At 42.6% G+C, this 19,975-nt stretch overlaps 1 protein-coding gene across 2 annotated transcripts in view; it reads left to right on the forward strand.

The window, feature by feature from the left end:
- Positions 1 to 9,425, forward strand: part of LOC109301196 — a 17,518-nt gene extending 8,093 nt beyond the window's left edge. For both annotated transcript variants that reach the window (XM_019522163.1, XM_019522162.1), the window contains exons 5-7: positions 1,349 to 1,688; positions 2,442 to 2,505; positions 8,428 to 9,425. In XM_019522163.1, coding sequence (XP_019377708.1) covers positions 1,349 to 1,688; positions 2,442 to 2,505; positions 8,428 to 9,042 — 1,019 coding nt within the window. In that variant the 3' untranslated portion in view covers positions 9,043 to 9,425. The remainder of the gene's footprint in view (positions 1 to 1,348; positions 1,689 to 2,441; positions 2,506 to 8,427) is intronic.
- The last annotated feature ends 10,550 nt before the right edge of the window (positions 9,426 to 19,975 follow it).

Genomic DNA, 19,975 nt, shown 5'->3' on the forward strand with positions numbered 1-19,975 from the left:
AGCCCCCTTGCCTCCAGTGGCTCCTCCTCCTGTTCCTGCCCCAGTGTGCGGGGCTCTGTCTCTGGTTCCAGCTCCCAGCTCCCAGCTGCCTGCAGGTGGCTACTCATCGTGCCAGGTGGGCAGAGTAGGTGGAAGGCATCTAGGGGCTGGAGCTGGAGCCCCACACACTGGGGCAGGAGCCACCGAGCTGCAGCTTCCTCCCCACCCAGAGCAGTACAGCAGGGGCAGGAGTGGGAGGAGCCGCCACCACTGGAGGTGAGGGGAGTCGAGCACCACCTAGGCAGCTGCAGCTGCACTGGGACCAGCCCTGCTAGAAGCTCTGCACGTGGGCTGGGGCCAGGGCCTGTAGGCGCAGGCAGGAGTGCAGTGCTGGCTGCCCTGGGTGGGCTCAGCCCCATGCGGAGCATCACTGGAGCAGCTGCACTCAGTTGCTGGGCTGGATCCAGCCCACCAGCAGTGTTTTGCCCACCTCTGCTATAAGGTGACACCCTGTCCTGCCTCCTGGCTAACTTCATAGATTTCATAGACATTTGGGCTGGAAGGGACCTCAGAAGACCTTCGAGTCCAGCCCCCTACCCCAGGGGCAGGAAGTCAGCTGGGGTCATAGGATCCCAGCAAGATAAACATCCAAATGTCTCTCGAAGGTGTTCAAAGTAGGTGCTTGAACTGCCTCCAGCGGCAGTCTATTCCAAACCTTGGGGGCTCGGACAGTAAAGAAGTTCTTCCTTATGTCCAGCCTGAAACGGTCTTGGAGGAGTTTGACCTTGCCATCCCTTGGGGTGCTCTGGTGAACGGGCATTCCCCCAGAACTTACCACCATGTAATCACTGACTTCCTCTATCCAGTGTTTTGCCTAAAGCCCCAGTTCCTGAAGAGAAATCATTGCAGTTAGCAATGCTATTTCATTATAAGGATATGTCTGGCTTTTTCTGTGCAACTGTGTATTTTCTCTCAGTCTGAAGTAAGCAGAGCTTTTGGATGGAAATATAAAAAGGGGTGGAACAGGGACCCATTTACCTTTTGCTTCTTCAGTCTCAAGTTAGTGAAGTGAAGAACAATGAACTTGGATTGCATTTTAAAATAAGCATTTAAAAAACATATTTGCCATAGAACCATGATTTGGATTTTCTTTCCTGGATATATAAATTAATACAGCCCCTGCCTTCCCATAATTAATTCTCCAGCTTCTATGGATTACCTTGATTTCTATTTTAGATAAGTGTTATACAAATAAAATGTAATACTGTTTTGCTGCTCATTTTTTTTTAAAAGGATTTTACAAATCAGGGTGGAAGAAAACAACAGGTAGAAACACGCTTTTTTCCTGCTTTGTTTTGTGTTTTATAAGGTTCCGCTTCTCTCCAGACTGTCACCAGTTTTACCCTGTATGCAAAATTTGTGCCTGGCAGAGTGACTAGGATGGCAGTGACAAAAATACTGGAGACTGTTTTTGGAGGCGAACAAGATGCAGAACTTCTTGGTAATGACAGGCAACTGTCCGAGCCTCCTATGGAGTCAGCTGCCTTGAGTGTCAGCCGCAGCCATGGAGGAAGACAAGCCAACAGAAGCAACACTTTTGAGGTTCAGGGACTGGAACCATCACTTGAGCTGCAAGAGCTAGACATGGCAAATGCCCTGAGAAGTTTCATTTTACAGGATTATACCTCCAGCCACATCACACATGATGGGTACTGTGTGAATACTGGCTATAATGTATGCAATGTGGGTACAATTACTTTTCAAAAGGTTATGGAAGGAGTAAGTTAGTACCAATTTCTCTATGAAATAAGCAGCGTCTTTGGTGAGAGCTGTGCCTTCCTGGCAGGCACTTGGATCTTGGGATTTGGAAAATGATTCAAATCCTTCTAGGGTTGTGTGTGATATAAAGTGACAATGGGCCATTATTTAACCACAACTCAGAAAGAGGTACACAGACACCAGGGCTATAAGTATAACCTAAATTCTTGGAGTGTTCAGATCAACATGAGTGAAAATACAATGAAAAAGATCAGCTAAATTTCACAATTTGGTTATTTTCATCAGTTTTTAGATGAAACTATCTGAAGAAACTATATTTGGCAGGTATGTTCTTCCATCACTGGGGAGAAGGGAAAAGAGAATTAACTGATCACAAAATGATGGCTTTTGGAGGCCTACTCTCTTATTTAAACGTTTTACAGTATTGGGCCCAGTAGGCATGCATGCAGCCTTTGTGTGTCGGGATGTGTGTGCAGGCACGTTTCAAAATATATGGCAACAAATGTCCTCCATTACCTTATGTGTATTGGATGGAAGTACACTTGACTGTGAGCTTGTTCTTTCTGTGGGACTCACTCAGCAACATGAGCTTGGGTGCCAGGATGCTATTCTAGTGTCCCATATTATAGACTGTGATTTGCACAGATATATAAAATATTAAACTTAATTTTTCCATATTTTAGAACGCAAAGCATCTCAAGTGCAGCTACAGCACAGCCGTGTTTGACATGTGAAGAAGATGTACGGGTAAGAATTATGTGGGGATTTTTTTCCCTATAAAAATAGGAAATTGTTGGGAGCAGGTGAAAGTTTAGCAGAACATGCCAATGTCTTTCTTTTTCATTGCAGCAGTATATGTTCGGTATGTGCTTTCTATCACTAAAACTCTTTTAACACCGTTACTGAGAGTTTTCAATATTTTTATTGTATCAGGCTTTTGTATTTCAGCTTTTGAGGTGCACACTTTGATTGCTCTAGGTTGAACTGCAGGAAAAGAAAAGGTCTAAAATAACATAGAAATGAAATGCTTTTAACGAGTGACAACTTGAGATGTTATTGGGCTGGATGTTAGCAGTTTGTTACAGTGGAAGACTGGGAACTGTCTTTCCCTTTGGTATACTGACCCTATTCCTACCCCTAAAGAGCTGATAGATGTTGGATATTAAACCTGACAGACATCTAGGGCTCACTGTTGTCTGCTCTGAGGCTCAGGCAGTTGTATTCTTTGCGGGGAAATTTCACAAATAGATGTGGGAGAAATGGGCCTTACCCAAAGCCCCAGGCCAAGCATTTCTGCAGCAATGACAAGAAATACAGATATTGATGCACATTTAGCTGTCCTACACAATGCCAATACTTGCATCTTCATTAAATGCTGCTTCTCTCAGTGTCCTTTTATTACAGCAATGGATGGGTTAACTCACTTATTTTCCCCATTTAGTCTTACTTGATCCACGTGTAAATGTCTTTAAAATAGCCACTGCTTTGTACATGCTGATTTTGCGTGGTCCCTGTCAGTGGACATGTGTAGCAAAATGCTGTGCAAGCGCTATTACTTTGAAATAGTGGGATATATGACAGTTTTCATGAATGTGTTTGAAAATGCAATGTGTTTTAGCAGGTGCAACTGCCTGGGAAGCCTGCATTTCTGAATGTCCAAACGCAGCTTGCTTTTAGTTTAGGAAGTGAAATGTCCCACATCTTATTTCCAGCTGGAATACCAGGCTGTTAAGGTGGGGAAGCTCAACCTCCAGCCCATGGCCCAGATCCCACCTGCAGACCTGTGTCATCCTACCTGTGGGGTCCCCCCATGTCTAGAAATTTGATGGTAGGCAAGTGGTGCAGCATTAACTGCCACTCCCCTGCTGCCAAATTTCTGCACCTGGGAGGAGTTGCTCCATGGTTGAATCTGGGTGCCGGCGGGTTGGGCTGTGTGCGCGTAGCCAGATCCAGCATGTGGGGTTGGGCTGGTGAGCAGCTGCATTTGGCACCTGGGGCTGGGTGGGATTACATCTGACGACTGACCCTATAAGCTGAATCTGTGCAGGATCTGGGTCATAGACCAATCCCATGCCACTCCTCTGGCTTATGGGGCTGGAAGGTTGGGCACCGCTGGTCCAAAGCATATATGAAGTTTCTATTATATTTAAGCATAAGAATGTTGTTGTTCCAGGGGAGACGGCCAGAAATCCTCTGTAGCCCATCTTAGGTATGCATGCATAGGTATACTGTCTAATTCTGCTTTCGCTCACCCTTGTGTATATCAGGACCGACTTCACTGATGTCAAAGCAGTTAGACCAATGCAAAGTCACTATGGGTGAGATGGGACTCAGCCCATTGTGTTGAGGGTCTCTGCCTATATCTTTCATAGAATTATGGAGAAGTAGGCCTGGAAAGGACCTCCAGAGTTCATCTAGTCCAAACTCCTACCTGAGGCAGGATCATTCCTCCAAACCATCCTATACAATCCATAATCTAAACTCTACATAAGACCTCAACCTGACACAACATAGACCTGCTGTAGCCAACACCTAGTGCCTCTGGGAGTGTGTAAAACAGACTTTGCCTGTTCCTACTTTTACTTGGCATCTGGGCCAGGCGTAAACCATTTGTGAAACTGGCCGCAGGTACAGTACAGAGGGAGCACCTGAGCTGCAGGTTATTTCAGGAGCAGTGTCCTCCTTTGGTCACGAAGTTTCATAGGTTTCATAGACATTAGAGCTGGAAGAGACCTTGTAAGATCATTGGATCCAGCCCCCTGCCCAAGAGCAGAAGTTATGAGTGTCCAATGTTTCTTAAAAGTGTCCAGAGTAGGTGCTTGCACCACCTCTTGGGGGGAGTCTGTTCCAGGCCTTGGGAGCTCGGACAGCAAAGAAGTTTTTCCTTATGTCCAGCCTAAAATGGTCTTGCAAGAGTTTGTGATTGTTGAACCTCGTCCTCCCTTGGGGTGCTCTGGCGTTCCCCCAGATCCTGATGCACACCCCTGATGTACTTATAGGCTGCCACCAAGTCACCCCTGAGCCTGCGCTTCTCCAGGCTGAAGAGTCCCATAGCTGCCAGTCAGGTGCTGCAGTGGAGCCTAAAGGCTGCTTTCTGTTTCCTCCCTGCTGTGCTTTGGAGAAGGCAGCATATGCGTAGCAGGGCAGGGACCTGGTTCTACAAACAGTCCCTGCCCCACTTCCATCTTTCATACATGACAACATACAGAGGTGAAGGGGACACTTGTATGCCAAATACTGTGGGATATAGGGGAGATGAAGGTGGAGGCAGAGGTCCACTGGAGGGTTGATTAAAGTAGGCAAGTTGAGGCTGTACTATCAGGTGCTAGACATAGAGATGGTCCTGAGGGTGATGGCTGAATTGAGAAGACTGGAGTAGTTTTGGGTGGTGGCAGAGGCTGAAGTGATAAACTGATAGCATTGGGCAGAGAGATGTGAACTAGGAAAAGGAAACCAGAGGAGTCTGAGGAGGGAGAAGTCCTGGAAAAAGTAACTTTATGGAGTCCCTGGAGGCCTGAAGCAATGAATTGGAAGGAGGCACTATGGAGGTGCAAAGGTGTGAGCTAGGGATAGAAGAAGGCAATGAAGGAGGGAGGAACTGGAAGGAAAAAGACTGGTGGACGGTGAGGTTGAGGTAGAGAAATTAATTGGGGGAAATGACAGGAACTAGGGGGTGCATCCCCATGATTGGGAATGTACGTTTCCCCAGGGAAAAACAGCAGTGGCACAATATCTGCCACTGCTGCTTGTCCCTCAGTAACGCCTGTGCACTCTGGGGTGCAGCATGTGGCCCTGGGTGGGGTAGGGGAGGCTGGTGCCAGCACCTGGACTGGTCTCAGCAGCCTTTCCAGGGGTCCTGGGGGCCTTTGGGGACTTCAGCTGCAGCAATCTGGCAGTGGGGAGTCTGGCTGGCAGCTGGAGTGTGGCTCTGGCCACTCAGCCATGCTGCTGCCACTTGTGCCATCCTGCTTTTTTTAGGCGTGGATTTTTTTGACAGCTCTCATAGTGCAAATTAGCAGCTTGGGAAATGCCTGCAAGTGCATACTACATATGTGCACTCATTTGGATGTGCCCAGGGAAAGCAGCAGGTGATGGAGAGTGGATGTAGGTGAGAGATCTGGGGGATAGAGAACTCTTATGGTCAGAGGGAAACCACTGTGCTGAGAACAGGGGAACAAGAGAGGCAAATAAACAGGGGATGCCATGAAAAGAAGGAAAGGTGGAGACAGGAAAGGACAAATGAGAAATATTCAGGAGAATCATGAAAGAAAGGAGGAAACGGGAGAGAGGAGAGAATAAGCGCAATAGAGAGGATGGGGAGAGACAATGTAACATGCCCTTGGGCAAAGAGGATGGACAAGGAAACTGAGGGAGAGGCAAGGACAAGCTACTTTCCAACGAATAGAGCGAGCCAGAAGGAAAGGGGGAGGGGGAAAGAAGAGGAAAAAAAACTATCTGATCCATCAAGGAGGACTTGAACAAGTCCAAAATAGGAGAGAAAGAAACAGTGAAGAGATGGAGGAGGGATCTATACAAGATATGTTTTAAAGTTAGTAAATACCTTCATTCCATGTAATTCCCTAATATGTCCTGGTTTCCTGGAAATTTGGGAGGAAGGACTCTTCCAGTTACCTGTACCATACTAAGATTGCTATTGGGTGACTTCAGATTCTTCATTTTAACCATTTACATTCTTTTATTTCTGTCCTGTGTGTTACAACGACATTCACTGAGATCGGTTATGCACTCAAATCTTGGTACACAACTCCCTAAATTCCTACCTCTTCTTTGCGTGCCTGCCAGCCTTTCTTCCCAGTGAACTTTGCAAACACCCACTAATGACAGTGAAGGGTGAGAGCTTCTCTACTGCAATTGCTGGATGTGTTAAAGAGCCTGTCAGGTTGTACAAGCAGCACAGAAGTCAGCTTGGTTCAAACTCCAGTGAAAAATTCCCATAGGCTGCAGGGGATTTTGGATCTGTCACCGGGTGCATAATGGGAAGATGGTAATTGAATGGCGAGCTTGAATTATTTCTTGCAAAATTGTTAGATTGCCAGTCTTGGATTAAGATCTGTAGTGAAGTTTTGACTAAAGGGTAACACAGGATCTGTCATTCTGGGACTGAAAAAATAAGATTCTCTGCAACAAGCCTGGCTTGAGAAATGAATGGGAATTAGCAATAATAGTAATTCACATGGGACTGCGTGGTTCAGCATTTGCAAGCTGCAGCTTTCAAATGGACTGTACAGAGTGGGAAACCAAAGCAATATTGTGGTAATGGCAGAGTTTAGTAGCCCAGCACTTAAGTGGGGCTCTGTTGTTATGACACTTTTAAAACTCAGGCCACTGACATTTACAGGTGTAATGGGATGGGATCCCCAATCCCAGTAATCGCATGTCCTGCAATACCACACATGCATGGCAGGATGCATGATTTTGGGACTGGGGATCAGGTTCCAAATTCCCCTTACTTGCCAGTGCAGGAAAAACCTGGGACCAGCAAGCTGAAAGCCTGACACCAAGCTCTTTGTTGGCTGTTACTATGGACTGCACTTGGTTCCTCGGTTGTGCTGCCCCTTGGGGTTTCAGATATTCTCTTCTCAGCTGCCCAGTGAGCCATTTTCAAGAGGCAAGCTGGAGGCCTGTGGCTTGGTGGTTAAAGCCATTTTCTGGGAAACTTCCTGAGATATTGGTTCAAAAGCCCACTGGGTGAGTGAACCTGGGTCTTCTGTTCTCTGGGCAAATACCGTCACCACACAAGGCTGTTGGGCTAAAAGGTAGAAGCTGCCACCTCCTTTTCCACCCCTGTAACTTGCACGGCATCTACAATCTGCATAAACAGCTCAGTGACAGCACATTAGACTATCATTAGTTTAAAAACAAGTCTTTCACCAGACAAAGCTGTAACAACTAAGCTACTGGGAAAAAGGTGGGCAGCACTCCAGTTTTGAGCTTACTTCAATGCTTTTGAAGTTTGATGTGTTTATTTTCTGCCTGCTGGTGGAGGCCTCCCTGGGGACTGAGATGAAATGTATGTAGGAGGCCTCTCAGTCACACTCTGAATCCCAATAGGGCTTAGGCAGGAGTTGGGCACTGTCAAGTGCCTGAGCACTTCTGTGCTTCAGCTGGATTGCCTCTGAGCATGGGCTGAAGCTCTAGTATGGGTACTGAGAGGACACTGCAGTTCAAAGTGGAGATGCTTGATGAGTTTTGTGATGGCATGGTTCAGAGTCCTTTCCAAAGAGCAATTTAAATTTAGGCACCTGAACTCTCAAAATGGGACGGAGGAACCACTCTGAATTTGGCCCATTGTATCAAATGTAGCAGTTGCAATTCCTTCTTTATACAGAGACTGGCATCTCAACACGGGGTTGTGGGACAGGGGCAGGAAGGAGAGCTTCCTCCCTGTACCCAAGCAACGTGCTTTGCTGTGTCCCAGTGGGACCAAATCAAAGCCAGCTCAGGCATCCCTGAAGACAAATCACTCAAGAGTTGCTAACAATGAGAACTTGTGTCCTTTAGTTGTTGTTTGAATCCACCAACTCACTTCACAAATGTCGCTGGACAAACACTGGAGGAGTTATGGTGCTTCCCAGGCTAGGGTAGGTTTGAACTGGTGACAACTGCTATTTTGTCCATATCAAATATTTTTCCTGTTTTGGTTTCTAGGAGAATGCTGGGAACCTAGCTATCACACAACCTGTGTTGCATATTACAGCTTCCCTCTCTGCTTGGAGTTGGACCACTGACCCCGTGGCAGTCACTGGTAGCATGTCACAACCTAAAGATGACTTGGATGCCTCCAGCAGCTTATCATCAGCTTCTAGGCAGATGATGGAAAGAAAGTCAGTGGCACAAGAAACTTTAGCAAACTTCTTGCCCCATTCAGAAGATGCAGAGTCTAGAGAGGACGACAACATAGGGGAGATTGCTAGAAATCCACTTCCGTTGGTGACAAGGCCAGTACCTAAAGCTGCTGTTCCTGGGAAAGGAGAGCACCCTACCAGAGGGACGCATCTTGTAGCAGCCCAACTTGGCATTCTCCTGGGTTGTACAGCTGCCCTTGGCATGGCCCTTGCTGCTGGGCTGCGTTGCATCCACTCCCAGTATTGTCACAAGCGGACGGAAGTGTCCTTCAGTGAACCCGACAACAATGTCATCACGGTGAGAGAGAACGGGGAGATGATGCACTTCAGGAAGATACGGGAAAACAGCTTTGTGCTGGTCCAGGCAGAGTACAATTGGATCAGCCCATCTGGCAGTGGGAAAAAATCTGTCATCTAAGTACCTACAAATTAGCAGAGTTAAAGCAGTGCTGTATAGATTTGATAGGGTGGATGGTAAAAATTTAATCAGAATGCCTACCATGATTGCAGGAAGCTGTAGAGTAGCTCCTGATATATAACTATCCAGGTTAATAGACTGAGAAATGAAAATATATGCATGTTCTGATCATAATGCACATATATCTAACTCAATTACAGATGTTATGAAAAATAGATATTCTAAGTTACAGATGCTAAGAAAATATAAGTAGACGTATTGTTTAATGTGCTACACTTAACATAATTAATATTGCATACCTGCTCATTAACTGTGCTATTGTAGCCATTACGTTTCCTTTGTTGCCTTAAGGTATGATCAGAAATAGAAATTCTTCCTCTGCACTTTGGTGTCATCTCCTATTTATTCTCTGGAAAAGTTTCTAGTGGTGTGTTGTTTTCTTTTCTTCTTCTAGGAAACAAAACTCAACCAATCTTACCTCTCAGTTCTCACTTAGAACTTTGTACAGTTTGATTTTTGGGTGTGTTATGTCTCAAACCAGTAAAATATTTGACACTTGAAATCAAGTTCCTCTTCAAAAACAAAAAGAAATGACACATCAGTTCAGAAAATTGATCCACAGGAGGTAGATACTGTGGGCTTTATTGAACCGATCCAAGGGAATGAAATACGTGGCAGCAAAGGTTAGCTTGGGGGGGAAGAGAAACATGCCTTCCCATCAGGTGTAAATGGAAAAAAACCCTTTCCTGTCCATTTGCACCTGATGAAAAGGCTTGTTGAATCCTAACAGCTAGCATTTCCTTTCTGTTTTACTGTAAGTCAGTTCAATAAAGCTATTGGCAGGAACATATATGGAAAATTATCCTTCTCAGGTCTTTTCAGGAAACCCCACCAAAGGGCAAATGACAAAGTAGTAGCATCTTTGTGCCTTGAGCTTTACAAAAATGTCTCTGATCATGCTGACAAAATAGCACTTGGATGACATTAATGCTTTAATACTTTCAGTATAAGATTTAGGCAGAACAGTAAAATAATAATAGTTTCCTGTTGCCTGCAAGGCTGAGATGAACAACAATCTGGAGGAAGCCACATTTCTGTGCATGCTTACATTTTCCTACCAACTGGTACACCCGTCCTAGCCTAAGCCTCTAACGTGGAGGCACTCAGATTTCCCCCAAAGTAAGGGCTGCTTTGGTACCTTTTCAAAGAGAGACTTGATTTACATACAATGGAGATTTACACAGAGGTGCACATTGTAGAGCGGTCCATCTCACAACCTGCAGTGCTCCATTTTGGCTTAAGCTGATGCATCTGGAATCCCTACGGCTTATATCGCTTTACTAAAGATGAAGTGAATACACATACTCAAGGGACACCTTTGTCCATCTCCAATCTAACTGGACAATCTTGCCTTTGAGAGTCGACGTGGGACTGATTCCGTTCTGGTTTACATGCTATCCATTCCATCTGACTTCAGAGGAGTCTTAGAGGGCATACGATAGCCCAGAAATTGGTTAAGCTTGCTGTTCCCCTGTCATTTGTACACTTGCAATTCAAAGAACATAATGAATTTAGCTCTTTTGCTAATGAATTAGTAACATAGATGCTGGTATGTCTCATTAGAGGAGCTTGCTTTTGCAAGTCTATGCTCAAAGCCTGATGGTTCATAAATGGCCAAATTTTTCAGAAATTAACTTTGCAGGCATAGTAAATTAAAGACATAGGAGGGAGAAAGGAATTAACCCAAATTACGCAATAACCAAGTGTACAAACTGAGCCTGTAAACTTGACAGGTTTAATTGGTCTTTGCTATTACAAGGAACCTAGTAGCACACATCCTGTCACTGCAGAATATTCAACGCTTTTGCATAATAGCCTAATTATGAAGTTTATTAGTAAAACTCGATATAAAAGCTGTTGTTAAGTAGAAACCATAGTTAAGCAAGTGTTTTTTACATTCATTAGGTTAGTGAGTAGGATGCTTATCTATTAAGAAGTCTATAAACTTAAAGGAAAGCTACAGACCTATAATGGAGTTTTACTTGTATGTCATATTCTTAAAATTACAACTTTATATAACCTGATGTAGTTGAGCTGTCTAGTTTCTAAAACAGACTGTATTCAATTCATTGTTAACACATCCAAAAAAAATCCTAATTAACTGAGAAAATAGGTCAACAAGCTAGTAAATATTTAAACAACTATCACAATTTATTTAAAAAGTTTCTTATGATGGCTTAGCAGTTTATGAATAAATTACAAATACGTATGTCCTTCCTACTATCTCTCTGTCCATGTTTAATATTATTAGATTGTTATAGCTTAGGAAGCTTAAAATAAAACAACCTCACAACACTGCTTGTTACCAGGTTAAGTAGAGAAAGCAAAGGTTAGCATTATGGCCCTTTATGGAGATACTGGAGCAAATCCCATCTTTAATAATAATGGCGTTGTATTGATGTAACTAGTAGTAATATTTATATGATGGTAAAATCTCTACTCATGGACCAGAACTCCGCTGCGCTGGGTGCTGTTCAGATGGAACAAAAAAAAAATTTTTCCCAAGTATAAAGTGCTTGTTGGGGTAAAAAACCCCAAACTCTCATCAGTGTTTGAGGACAGTGAGATCTGCATTACAGGGGCTCATCTGCTCTATACTGGTAATGAACACGGTGAATTAGGCTAGGACGCAGACAATACAATTGCTTAGAATGATGATTTGATTAGGCTCTGTAGAAATCTGGGTTTAGTAGAAATCATCATGGTACTTTGTAACTGTGTGTTACGTTATTGGGACACCTGAGGATTTGAGCATGTTCCTTCAATTCATTTCAGCAGGGAAGGCTCCCAGTGTCTAAGACAGGTTGGCAGAAGGAAGCCTGTGCACTGATCCAAAGTTGCCATTCTTCAGCAAAATGCTTTGCATTGAGACCTTTAATGGAAGAACAGCAAAAGGGGCAGATGTTCATTTCTGCTGAGGAGTCATTGCAAGGAGCAGTTCTGGGATGCAGGTAAAGAGCATCAAATGCAGACATATGTCTGTGGTTACAAGGACTGTTTCTTCAACTGCTACACATACAAAAAAAATCAAGTTTTTAGAAATAAATCTTTTAACTGACCTCTGTGCATCTTTTCACCATTTCCTCACTTGGTTACTGAATTCTCTTCCTTGGGCTCTTTGCTCCTGCCAGCCCTTCCAGTCCATGCAACCTGTTGCAAATACTACCCTATCCTTGCATGATGACCTGACCACATCCCCAACATTTTTGGCTTCTGTTGATTCACCTGTTTCCATGCTGTCAAGTCAAAACCAAACACTTTCTGCTCAACTTCAAGATACATAATTCTGGCCTTCCGTACCTACCTGACTTTGTTCCCTTATGCTATGTCACCTGGGTCCATTCCTTTTGTGGCACTAAAGCTTTGCAAAGGGGCTGTAGCAGGGTGAAGCTTCTGGCCAAACGAACGCAAAGCAATTGTCCTGCTCTTTGGGAATTTGTGGGACTGGTCATAGTAGCACTAGAGGGCAAGGAACTAAATGTTTCCTAAGCTTACTAATTCTAATCACAAAATGCATTAAGATGACTTTCAGAGGCAACAAACTCCTAGGAAGCAATCACGGGAGAAGTCCTGATCCCACTTAAGTCAATGGCAGTTTTGCATCAACTTCTCTGAGGCCAGGATTTCCCCCTGCAGAGTTCAAGATGCCTTGTCAATCCAACTGACCTCAGCTCCAAACATGATTTTAGTAACTGGTACAACTGGGATCCACAAGCTTGCTCTGCTGAATGCAAGGTCAATCATCAACAGAAGCAGCACTGATTGCAATTGATTTTGGATAAGGCCCCAGACTTTGTATTAGTCAGATCTGGTGGGAAGTCTCTGCCAGCTGGGGTTGACATATGTGTCTGTAGGCTACTAAATGTTCCACAAAGCAAGCGAGGTCAAAGGAAGTGAAATAGCCACGTTCATCTTATCTGACCTGAGCTATAAGGAACTCGCATGCTAGAGGCCAAAACATTCTGTGTTCACCTGTCATAGGAGTCCAGAGTTAGAAGAAAATAGGGGCTGAGTAGTCAGGGATGAGGATCCAGTTGGTCTGGAAGCTGAGCTGAAGGATTTAGGCTGTTACTTAGTAATTTAATTTTTAACATATAAAAATGCCTGCACAAAGAGTTGTAAATGCCCTAAGGAATTCTGCAGAATTTGGAGCATAAATGATAACTACCCAATAGCAAAATACAATCATCTAGAAATGAATCAACTTACCCTGCCAATAAACTGAAGCAGCAAAACAGCTGCATAATCCATCCTGAAGAAAAGATCCTCAAGTTTTTTCCCAAAATCTATTGGATAAATAGGCTTTGTAGGATGTGCACAAAGTCGTTGAGTTCAGGCTGTTAATGGACAGACCTGGTGGCTTCTTCAACCCCTCCCTGAAATGCTCCACTGGGAAGTCCCATCTTGTATACTGACATCAGAGAAGCATCTCCAAGTCTCTCTGAAGTGTAAGGGAGATGGACACAATTTCCCCTTCCATTCCTTGCCTGGCTAGAACCTTGCCTTTACTTCATACACAGGCCCAATGCAAATCTCATTTCAAAAACACTCTTTCTTTTCTCATTAACTTATGTGCGACTCCCTCTGTAAAACATTTTGTTATATGGTGTACAAAGAATCCTGTCTCACACTGCATTTTACTGTATATTTAAGTGCATGTTTTTCTGATTTACTGCTGCTCTGGAGAACATCTCCCTGTCTTACCAGGGCAGGTCTTTAAAGGATATATCAGCTCTGACTAATGATTATTAGTACATCCCAAGGTTATGTACTACAATCAAATAATGCGTAGGAGAGAAAAAAGACTCCAGCTTACCAGGCTAAGGTCAAAGAGCACAGATGGTCCCTTTGAATCTTCAGATTGCAATATCCATTACAGAGTGCACCTTCTAATGTCAAAGCATAATTTGTTATTTAAAATCTGTGTCGCTGTTCCAAAGGCAAGTCAAAGATCAGAATCGCTGTATATCGATGTACATTAGGAAGAGATGTCCAGGTACTAAGGACATTAAGCTGTTAGCAGAGAGGGAAATGTAGAGAATGTGACTTGCTGATATTTATTATGCAAGCACATGGCCCAAAGTGGAAAATTATTTAACCCAGTCAAGTGAAATGTCACCAGTAATTGTCAACCTCTAATGCAGCACAAATGATCCTTGTCAGACAACTGTGGTCTTCTATTTTAGTCAGAGCGTTTGGGGAGGATGATTTCTGTATAAGTTTGTGCTGCACACACGCAACAAAAATCTGAGAAGCAGTCCTGTGTGCAGAATACAGTGTATTCTTCTATGATGGTAGGAGGTGTGTTGAGAAAAAAACATGGTCAAAAGTTCATAGGCCGGATGCCCCATGGAAACTCTGGAATAGAGCTCTCAGATGCTACCAAACAGGGGAAGTGAGCATCTTCCTCCAAACCTCCTGGCCTTAAAATTGGATGGAAAGGCAATTTATGCTTTAAGGCATTCAAATTCAGGGTGAGGTTAGGAGATCTCAATGTGATTATCAGTTTCTAATATTACATTAGGGCATCTTACAAATGACTTTGTTTTGAACAGTGAAATGGAAAAGACATTCAGACAGAAATAAGCAGTCACCATGCTCTATAATTATTATCTACTGCTAATGAAGAGGTGGAAATAATCTAGACAGATTTTCTTAGAAACATTAGAGTAATTTTTTCTGTGACACACCAGAAGCATCAATAACGTACGTTCTCCTGCCTCCGGCACAGAGTGCCATTGGGTCTTGGTCTTGGCTGGAGATTCTAGGTCAGTGGTTCTCAAGCAGGGTACCACACGGTGCCTCACAATATTAGGTGTGCAAACACCTATGCACGATTCAAAAGATAAACTCCAAGATTTCAAAAAGGAATCCATAGCACAAAAACATTCTGACCTGCTGTGGGCTTTCTGAGTTCTTTGCAACAGAAAGTTCGCTCGATCTTTCCATAATCAAGAAACGAGTGAAAGCTAAGAGCTGGCATTTTCCAAGGGGTGCTTTTAGACTAATCTAAAAAGATTGAGACCTGCTGTTCTAGATGCTATGATAGGATTAATAATGACAGTTTGATTGACAGTCTTTTCCCTATCACACCTGATATAATAAGAGCCAAAATGTGGCTTCTTAGCTCTTCTATCATTCAGAACAAGCCTGTTGCAGGTGGCAGACATAGATAACATCGTCCATAAAGAATGGTTGGCCAGAGGTTCTCTCTCTCTACAGATTATAATTACAGACCCCAAAATAAAGATATAGATTATTCCATTTGGGTTGAATGTTAGGTCATGACACAAATGTTTTTTGTAAGTATCTACTCACAAGTGAAGAGGGAGAATGTGTACATATGCATTTAGTACTTGGGAAAGTGAAAGATAGCCGTAAATGGTGCTCCATAAGCTTTTATGTTTTGCACTGAACTCCAGTTCTTACATAATAGACATCTGTCTCTCCTGTCTTTTTCCTTTTTTGAGATAAAATGGCCACTTGTACAGCTGGTATGTGACATAGAAAGGAATTATGAGAAAAAAATCATTAATTTCTATAGATCCTTACTTGAATTAGCATCTGTGGGACAAAATACTAATTTGCTAGCTGATATATAACACCTTGCCTATGTGTATATGAAAGAAATACTGAATTAGAAACTCATAAGAATAAATAATACTGTATTATTTATGATATACTTAGGTGGCATTTGTCTGCAGTAGTTCTCAGAGGGCACATCTACATGAGATGCTTAATGTGCAGAAGACTAATTCTACTGTGCATTCATGTGGCTGGTGAAAACCATGCTAATGTGCTAATGCACGGTAGACTTAGTCTAATGCGCATTAACATGGTGTAAAAAGTGTTCATCTGTGCTAACATGCAGTAGCGCCAATTATGGCACATTAAGTCAGTACCTGTTATTACAGGTAATCACAGTGCATTAGTGAATGTGTCGATACATCCACTGTCTCTTAAAGAATTAAACCTCTTCCTCTACCAATAGGAAAATCAAGGCACAGAAAGATTATTCTTTGGCAGGAAGTGTCCTGAGACAGATGGGTCCAAAGATAAGTAAAGTGCCAAAATGTGCTACGTTGTATTTACAAAACTTGCACAGCAGTCTTAAAACCTAGGACAAGATAAACAGTTGTTGATGAAAACCCCACTGAGTTCATTTAATCTGTGTATAATGTGATACCCAACACAGAGCTGAGAGACTGACAGCACTTTCTCAACAGCTGTGACTGCCAGCACACCTCAGTTCTGGCTTGCAATCATTTGACAATTTCAGTCTTGGGTCTCTGTGTCAATCAGTGACTTCTGCTCTTATTTCACAATGCTGCCCAGGAGTCCACAAGGGCATATGATACACAAGCAGCAAATCTCATCATTGCTTACGGCCTAAGAGCACAGGTTTTCAAGAAGCCGAGTGCCTCCTACTCCATTTGAAAGAAGTGGGAGCTGTGAGGCATTCAGCACTTGCAGTGCTCTGCAAAACCTCAGGTGGGGTTTGTATCCTGCAGGATCAACTGTGTGGCAATAGGATTAACATGAAATAACTCCACTGAATTAAACCAAATGCATCACAGGTGTGCAGGAGATCAAGCTCTACAGCACTGCATTTATTCATGATAGCCTATTGCAATACCATAAGAGTTACGTGCTTTTGTACCTGAACTGTCAAAATATTAGGAATCAATTGAGACTTTCCTGTGCACTCTAATAGCTGCTTTATAAGCATAAAACAACTTTCCTCATGTTTTACTTGGGTGAGATGCAACTCAGGTCACTTTGTAGAAGTCCAGCTTCAAGACATTAGCTTTGCTTTCCCACTAGAGGGCAGCATTGATAAACTTATAGCCCTGTTGTAGGCTGTTAGAAGCCCCCCCCCCCCCAAAATCCTTAACATTTGATTTCTGCAGGAAATCTCTCATTTAATATGTTTTATTCTGTTTAAAGAAGGCCCCAGGGCAGGGCCACGTGGAAACCAAACTACCTCCTTGCCTTCTGTCAGCTTTCTTATGGTTCTATCATTAAACTACTACATGAACCACAGTGAAATGCAGCTGGCTACTCAAACTTCAGTCCAGAGTTATTTTACAATTTTCATTTCTTTTCTTTAAATACTGTACAGTTATGATTCCAGGGGCTGGATTGTTTGTTGTTTTACAAGCTTCACAGCCAGTATTAGACATGCAAAGTCTTTTCTTGTAAAGGAGTGGGCAGGGGAACCTCTTTGCTAAAACTGAATTCCACCATTATTACTTTCTCACCTCTAGCTATTTCCCTTTGTTGAAGATTTTACCCACTTCCATAATGGCTAGTATTGATTCCCTCCTTCAAAAAGTACCCAAGCAGGTCACAGCAGTAGCCAGAGGGCCATTCAATTAAAAAGCATGATTTCAGAACAGGAACCGGGGTACTTATCTTTACAAAGTGGTGGTAACAGCAAGAGAGGAAAGTACTCAGAATTTAAACCACTTAAAAATCAGCTCTGGCTTTCAGAAGCTGGAGTCTATTTACAATATATGCCTTTGATTGTTGGTTTGCAGGGCAATCTTGACATCTTTCATATGCCACAATACACAGTACTTGTGAACTGCGAGTGTGCAGAGTGCAAGAAGTCAGGGGAACAATCTTTGTTATTTTCTTTCTCAAGACAGCAAGACATAAGGGAGACAACGTAAAATGACTAAGCAGCTGTCAGAAAACCTTCATTAGCAGTGGATTAGGGTCACAATGTATTTTAAATGCATATGGGGCCTGATCCAAAGTTCAGTGAAACTAATGGAAAGTCTCATTGACTCCAGCAGGATGCAAACTAGGCCTATTTAAACTCATTACAGAGGGTGAAATTCCACCTTATATGCACAATCAGGACAAGGGCTGCCCACCCACCCCACATTTTGCCCTACTGAAGTTGGTGACAGTTTTGCCACTTATTTCATTCAAGTCACAATTTCTTTCAGGGTCTATGACCTACCTGAGTCCAACCCAAGCAGTGTTTTTCAGGCAGAAACTTGCCTAAACAGGGCTACACTTCACTCACAGATGGACATTACAAACTTTCTTATGAAAGTTCTCATGAGACCTAACTGATGTTAATCAGATAATCCTGGACAGAGAAATAATTATAAATCTTTGTAAATCTGCGTATCAGTACACTGAGCTATTGTTATTCACATTATATATATGAAGAGACACGCTGTCAAGTGTCGGAGGATCATTGTTAAACCACACATAGTAAAACAAAATGCTGAAGAACTAAATCCAAGGAAAATATTCAAATTTACAGCAAACAAAAAATATAAGGTATCAGACAGAAGCATCAGCTGCATTTGACTCTAAAGATCACTTCAAAATAAAAGTTTGTTTGAGGTTACATTCTAGTTTGTGTAGCTGATGTGCTGTTAAACAGTATACTATGTATTGTAAAGTAATCATTTAGTAATCACCATTCACTTAAAATAGATATTTAAATATCTGTGATAACCCGCAACAGCTCTGCTCATCGTGGTAAAACCAATTAGGACTACTTTAGTGTTCATTCGGTCAACAGACTGTAACAATTTCTGAGAGATCAGAATGAGTTCTCTGTATGCCAAAAAATTGGTAGATTTAGAAAAAGGAACTTTTGCCTAGGTAGGGTATATAGGGGGGAAATGAGCAATTTGTTTGAGAATAATTAATGCACAATACAAAAAAGTGGTCACTAGAAGTGTCTTCTTGTTCAAAAGATTTCTTTAAAAATTAGAATAAAGTTTCTTTATAACTCAGGGCTACTTCCTAATGACTCTTCACAATGAGAACTGCCTTTGTAAAGTAGCGCCACTGAATCATAGAAACAAAAAAGTAGGGCTGGACGGCACTTTCAACAGTCATCTGGTCCACACCCCTGCATGAGGGAGGATCCAAATCGCCCTATACAAATCCACCGTCTAATCTATTAGCAAAATTACACAGCTACCGTGATACAACCACAAGATATAACACCACAACCTGCCACATGTCAGGCAGGACAACAGGATGACCGACCACAATGGCCAGTGTTCTGCTGCTGCAAAGGTTGTTGAAATATTTTCAAGGGATCCAAGAAAGACTATGTCCCCTTCTACAGGGAAAGCCAAAACCCCCACAGGCTGTACTAGTCTGACCACGGGATAAAATGGAAATCAGAAGCTGGCTCTACATTTGTACAAAGAAAGCAGTTTTCTTTCCTGATGCTCGTATTTTACAAAACCTTTCAAATTATTGCCTCTCACTTTTTTTCCCTTGTGGTACAAGACGGCACTTCTAAAATTTCACCTGTTTGTAGCCAAGACAATAACATCTTCAATCCAGGAGTTACTACAACATGCTATTAAATTCCTAACGGCAGTGATTTGAATATCATGATAACATCCTAATGTTTCAAGCTTTACTTCTTAAATATATTTGTTGATATTGAAAAAAGAATCCCTAAAACGTGTGTGAAAAAGGAATTTAATCTTTTAAAAAATATAAATGTTTCTGATATTTTTCACCTGCAGACTGTTAGAACACAATTGTACATATGCACCAACACTCAACATCCATTTCTGACAGAGTAAGAGAGCTGTGTGCTAGCACAATGGAAGGGATGGGTTAATGCCATTTTTTAAATATTTTTAGAAAAATCAAATGACAGTACACAAAGGTTAGTGGTTACATGTATGCCTTTTAATATTCCTTTGGTACAGATTAGTTTTTCACATGCAGTACTAAATGCCAAGCATTTTCCTCTAATTCCCATCTAAAAAATCTGCCCCAATGACCTGCTAGGTATTTGAATGAGGTGAGTTATATGTGGTAGTATAAATCACATATATATTTATTTTGTGTGTGTGTGTGTGTGTGTGTGTGTGTG

This window comes from Gavialis gangeticus, unplaced genomic scaffold, assembly GCF_001723915.1.
Source record: "Gavialis gangeticus isolate Ggan-Ray unplaced genomic scaffold, GavGan_comp1, whole genome shotgun sequence".
NCBI lineage: Eukaryota > Metazoa > Chordata > Crocodylia > Gavialidae > Gavialis > Gavialis gangeticus.